Here is a 6,030-nt window from a genome sequence, read left to right as displayed (position 1 = left end):
ACTCCACCAGCTTTGCTTACTCCACAGGGGGTAATTGAGCCCCAACCTAAAAGTACCTATCTTTGTCCTAACCAATCATTACCCTTTTCAATTCTTCAAATAGTAATCCCTGTGACTCGGTCCCAAGTTCAACCTCGGGACCAGTTAGTTGCTATGGGACCTGCTCCCTCCCGACTAGAGCTTTATCTAGGGAGTGCTACCTAATAGCAGCCACCAAACATTGTCTAGCCACTGCCTGACTTCCAACTAATTCTACAACTTGTCCCTACGTGGGATAATTGACCTTCAAGTGTAGGGTAGATGACACTGCCCCCATAGCATGAAGCTAATGCCTCGCCAAAATAACAGTATAAGGGGAATAGGCTTCTACCACAATAAAGTTGACTTGAACCTCCTTGTCTCCAGCTTGTACAAGTAGTCTGATCATTCCGCGAGGGATTACTGTTCTTCCATCAAATCCAACTAAGGGTGAATCATATTCTCTAGATCTTCGGGTTTGAGGTTTAGCCCCTTATATAAATCTGGGTACATAATCTCAGCTCCACTTCCCTAGTCCATAAGAACCCTTTTCACATTATACCCTCTAATCCAAAGGGTTATCACTAAGGCATCATCATGGGATTGGAATGTTCCCACTTTATCCTCATTTGAGAAACCCAAGGTTTATGACGCCACCACTTTAGCCCTCTTAGACACTTGAGCTTGATCCCCCAGTTCTGAGTTTAAAGCTACAGACATAACTCCCGAGTATGAACCAGCATCACCTTGGGTGTAGCAAAAATCACATTAATTGTACTTAGGGCTAACCGAGGAGCCCCATCTCTCTGATACCCAGCCTCGAGCTATCTTACCTATCCCGCGAGCTGATGCAGGAACTGCTTCAACTTCCCTGCCTTCACCAATTGACTCAAGTGGTCACGTAAAGTTCTGCAATCCTCAGTTGTATGCCCTCTTTCCAAATGGTAGTGGCAATAAAGACTTTGGTTTTGCTTGGATGGGTCTTCACCCATCTTATTGGGCCATTTAAAGTATGGCTCATTCTTTATCTTCTTGAGGATTTGATAAACTGGTTCCTTAAACACCGAGTTAACCATCTGCACGCCAGCTCCTGATGATTGGTTAGAAAAATCCCTCCTAGGTCGATTATGATTATATCCTCCTGTCTGAGGATCCCTCTTTTCGGGGAAGGCTTTAGCCTTACCCTTTCCTTGGGTTTGATCTTCCTCGACCCATTTGTTCTCATCAATGCGATCCATAAGTTGACGCATACTACGAGCAGGTTTCATTGTCAATGACTTCCTCAAATCATACTCTGTTAGAAGCCTCACCTTAAAAGTCCTTATGGCCACATCTTCAATCCCCATCTATTTCGTTAAAGGTTTCCCAATATCTATCCGAGTAGGTCTTAAGAGTTCCCCCCCCCCCTTATTGCCATGGACAATAGAGAATCCAAGGGTCTAGGAACTTTATTACACGTTACAAACCTTGCTCCAAATGGCTTACATGCTCCACATGGTCAGTTTTTCCATTGTAAATGGTAAACATAGGCTGTGTAAAGCGATGGGTCAACTTGGCTCTATCAATTCTCCTTACGAAGGGTGACTTTAAGATTTGGCGAAGGGCCTTGCTCATTGCATCATTCCCCATATTTTGAGGGGTTAAACTGTTTCCCCGCTTCGTCCTATGCTATTCTAATTATTTGAATGTGAGGATGTGGAGAAAGAATCACTAGGAGAAGTCCTGGATCTTTGCCGATAAGATTTGCCCCTTCTTTCCTCGGATCCTTCACTTGATGTGGGTGTAGAATTTCTCCTATCACATTCCCTTCAATGTAACTTTTTGCGCAAATGATCAATCTCCAGCCTCAGATTTCGCGTTTCTTGCTCATGCAAAACACGACTCTCAGTTCTTGAATGACTCATCTCAGTGCACTCTATATGCTGTGTTTCCACCCTAACACTAGGTGTGGGATTGTACTCTCTGTCCCTCATTCGCTCCAAATTAATGAAATGATATTCACACTGAGAACTAATAGATTCTTACCTATTGTGTTCCTGGTTAGCCATAGCTTAGGAAAACTACAAGTAGATCCCCACAAACGGCGCCAATTGTAAGTACTCGGAAATTGATGGCCCAAGCCCACTAAGAATTATAGTGCCTTGTCCTTCAGACCAAGCCTAAACAATATAATTTCTATAGTGTAATTTTGGGCTAAGTTCAGGTCTAAGGTTGAAGAACCAAAAGTAACAAAAAAAGACAATTCAAGTAGTAATTGAGAAAAATGCTGTCCTCGGGCAAGTCTGAGGATTGGTTCTTATATATGATTGATACAAATTATACGCTAGGTAATGTACTATTTACTTTCTTGCTTGTTTAATTCTTAAGGAATAATGTCCATCCCTTTAACTGGTTGGTTCCCTCCCTTATATACCCTTCTTCTTTACATCATAGCCCTCCACTTGTATGCCTTGGGGAATTTCTTAAGACACTTGTCTCGTCAAAACTCTATTGAAAGTGGTAGAAGGGGTTGCTAGCTATGAAATTACTGTTTATGTGTCGTTTCCTCATTAATGTAGTTGATAAGGTTGTTGCAGTGCATTCAATGTGGAGGGGGAAGGTATACCTTTACAAGAAGCTCCCTCCCATTGTCTTGGCCCCTTTCCATGGTCCTTTTTCCTTTTAGCGGGCCCTTATACAACACTATCTTGTATCTCCTTCCCTTCTTAAGTTGATGAAGCCCTTGGGTTGGATACAATTTTGCGGGTGGAATCATCTGTGATACTTCATGTTCAATCCTTCTCGGTCCTCGAACACCTTACAATATATATAAACATAGATTTTGCTTTTGCTAATAAAATATATATAATACAAGTATTTTAGTAATATATATGTGTATTTTGTTTAATTAATTATTTTCATCTACTCAATTTGTGTGTTTAGTTTATTTATTTATTTAGAGAAGTGTGTTTAGAATTTAGATAAACTTTAAATCTAGTTTATTTTTATAAAAAATTGAATGTATAATTTTCAAAACTTTTGTAATTACAACTGTAATTTTTTCTATCTTATTTTCAAAATAAAAATAGGCACAAAAATTGAGATAAACACACAAATTTCTAGCTTATTATCTAAATAGGGTCATCGATATCATTATTATTTTCCTGTTTATCCTCTCTTAAATTGACAACATTTCTATCTCATAATAGATAATATCATTGTAATGTTTTTTCAATAAAAAAAATTTGTAATGATTTGATTTTTTAATGATTAAATTATAATATATAAATAAAGTAAATAACTAAACTATATATGAATCATTCTAAAACCTCACTTAGAAAGGTTTTTTTTTTCCTGAATAAAAAAAAAAAGAATTTTCATGTATTTGAAAATAACAAAAAGTATTTTTAGTAGAAAGTAAAACTTTATCCAAGGTGAGTTTAAATGCAAAGTTTGACCGAGCAAAAGAATATCCGAACCATAAAAAGCATCGAAAAGAGTTGTCCAGAAGTAAGAAGTGCCTTAAACGTTGCAGCTGGCGTCACCTAGCACGCCAGCCTTGACACCGACACCAATAAGTAACAACCTCAAAATCCGCTCAAACCCACCATATAAAAACCCCACAAAATTGTTTCAAATTTATAATAAAATAATACCCACAATAACCCCAACACGTTTTTTTTTTTCCTCTATAAAACCACAATTCCACGCAAATCCTCACCTTCTTTGGTTTCACTTTTCAACCCTTAGTAATCTCCGCCACCATTGTTTTTATCTTTATCTTCAAAAACCCAAAAGCCCCTTTCAGTTCTAAGCTTTTCAATTCGAAATCTAGGGTATTCGTTTCAGATTTTCTCAATGAATTTAGTTTTTCTATGACACACACCATCCTCATGCGTCGAATTCGATTACTTCATTCGTTTTCAGTTGTATTTCTCTACTGGTTCTACGTGTTTTCATGAACTAGATCTAAATCCCTAAATCTTTGATTTTGATTTCTCTTTAAGCCTGATCTTTGTTTTTAATTTTTTAGTCTAATTCTTTAGAAACCCTAACTTTCATTGATCTTGACAAATTCGTTCGGGAGAAAAAAAGATTTTGTAATTAATGGCATCGATTCAACGACCTGCGAGTTCTGGATCTGGATCCGATGTGGCGATCGACGAGAGGAAGAGGAAGAGGATGTTGTCGAATCGCGAATCGGCGAGGCGATCTCGGATGAGGAAGCAGAAGCAGCTGGAGGATCTGACGGACGAGGTGACTCGGTTGCAGCTCTCGAATCGCGATCTGGTGCAGAAAATCAACGCCAAGGAGCGGAACTACGGGGCGATCGAATCCGCCAACAACGTTCTCAGAGCTCAGCATGCGGAACTCACAGATCGCTTGCGATCCTTGAACTCGGTGCTTCAGATGATCGAAGAAATGAGTGGATTCTCTGTGGATATTCCGGAGATTCCTGATTCTATGATGAACCCATGGCAGCTCAACCGTCCGATCCAGCCGATCATGGCTGATATGTTCCTGCCTTGATCAATAATCCAACGGTCTCTGATCTTTCATTGTTAGTAGAAGTGGGTTTTGTGATGATGAGTCATTGTAATGGTGTTTAATAATTTGGGGTTGTGCTATGTAGAAAAGGCTTGATATGTTAAAATTGTTATGGAAGGTCGTTTGGATTTCGTATTGGGTTTGTATTTTGTAGATGTATGTAGTTTGTTTTATCATCTTAATGGATGTGTTTTTATGTTTTATGTATTAGTCATTATACTCCAGTTATTATGGATTGTTGGGATGTGGATTCGTTTCGGATTTTAATCTCTAAAAGCTTTGTATGTTGTTGTTTCATTAGCATTTTGTTCCCAATGTTTTTATTTTTTAATTGTTTTTCAATCTAGGAACGCCCTAAACTGGATTAGGAAGAAAAGGATGAACAAGATTAATGTCATCTAAACTCTTGTGATTGTGAATCCAATTAGTGATCACAGTGATGGTTATCATGTTCTTGGATTTTCCAGTTTGATGGGTTCCTCTCTTTATTATGTTTTAGGAAACACGGACACTTCATCTGGGGATCTGTTTCTCTGCATCTTAGATTATGTTCATGTCCATGCTTCTTATATTGCAATGTAATTCCTATTCAGTTGGCTGGAGCTTGTAACAATACTTTCGTTGATGGGTTTGTTTCTGTCTAACAAAATATGCTCTTCATTTTGAGATTCCGGATTAATTTGCGATATTTTTGGGGTTGGATGATTGTCAGGTTTTCTTGTTTCATTAGAGCTATTTTCACTAATTTTGGTATACAAGACCCTGAAATTTTGAATCCTCCTCGTTGATCTTGAAATTCTCAAGTAAATGTTTGAATCTTGGAATTGGATAAGGTTATATTATTTACTGACTTTGTTTCATTCGTCAATCTTCCTGCTTGATAGGATTCTCCACCTAAAAGTTTTTGACTTTGTTCCAAGTGGATTCAATGTGATGATGCTGAGGTGCAAAACCCGGTTTCAATGCATTTTTTTGCTCATGATGGAAAAGAAAAATGAGACACGGAAAGAATCTTTCTCCGGCCATCTAGCCTCTGGATTCAGCTATTTTCATGATAAGCAATTGCGTAAGCAACCTTCACTTCTAGCTGTAATGTTTCTAGTCTAGTCTATAAGACCATAAAACATATTAACGTCATGATCTCCATCGAAGCCAATTGGAAAATGCCTCATCATCTCATAATTGAATATTTTTCACAAATCAAATTAAAATATGAATTTCATAGGCAGCCATTGTCGGAGGTGGGAGTGGAATGGATAACGCATATACGATATACCTAACACCTTCGCATCTTTTCTCAAACAGAGAAAAGAATACTAAATTACCATGGTCCATGACCCATGCCAGTCTCAACATATTTTGGCAACTTTTTAAACGTACTTCTGTTGAAGTGTCAAAGTAAACCTTTACTGGTGGATGTGCAAAGTGCAATTTGGTGCAAATTCTAGTTGCAACATCTTTCTTTTTTTGGTTAACAGGCATAAT

General features: G+C 38.2%; 2 protein-coding genes across 2 annotated transcripts; one reads left to right on the top strand and one right to left on the bottom strand.

The window, feature by feature from the left end:
• Positions 1-851: 851 nt before the first annotated feature.
• Positions 852-1,364, bottom strand: LOC142612151 (uncharacterized). Its single transcript, XM_075784271.1, has one exon. It carries the CDS (start codon positions 1,362-1,364, stop codon positions 852-854), a length of 513 nt encoding a protein of 170 aa, XP_075640386.1.
• A 2,279-nt stretch (positions 1,365-3,643) lies between these two features.
• Positions 3,644-4,842, top strand: LOC142613830 (bZIP transcription factor 53). Its single transcript, XM_075786340.1, has one exon. It carries the CDS (start codon positions 4,105-4,107, stop codon positions 4,525-4,527), a length of 423 nt encoding a protein of 140 aa, XP_075642455.1. The 5' UTR covers positions 3,644-4,104; the 3' UTR covers positions 4,528-4,842.
• Positions 4,843-6,030: the final 1,188 nt, after the last annotated feature.

This window comes from Castanea sativa, chromosome 10, assembly GCF_040712315.1.
Source record: "Castanea sativa cultivar Marrone di Chiusa Pesio chromosome 10, ASM4071231v1".
NCBI lineage: Eukaryota > Viridiplantae > Streptophyta > Magnoliopsida > Fagales > Fagaceae > Castanea > Castanea sativa.
The sequence above is the reverse complement of the archived record's forward strand: the minus strand, read 5'-3'. Positions and strand labels throughout refer to the sequence as shown.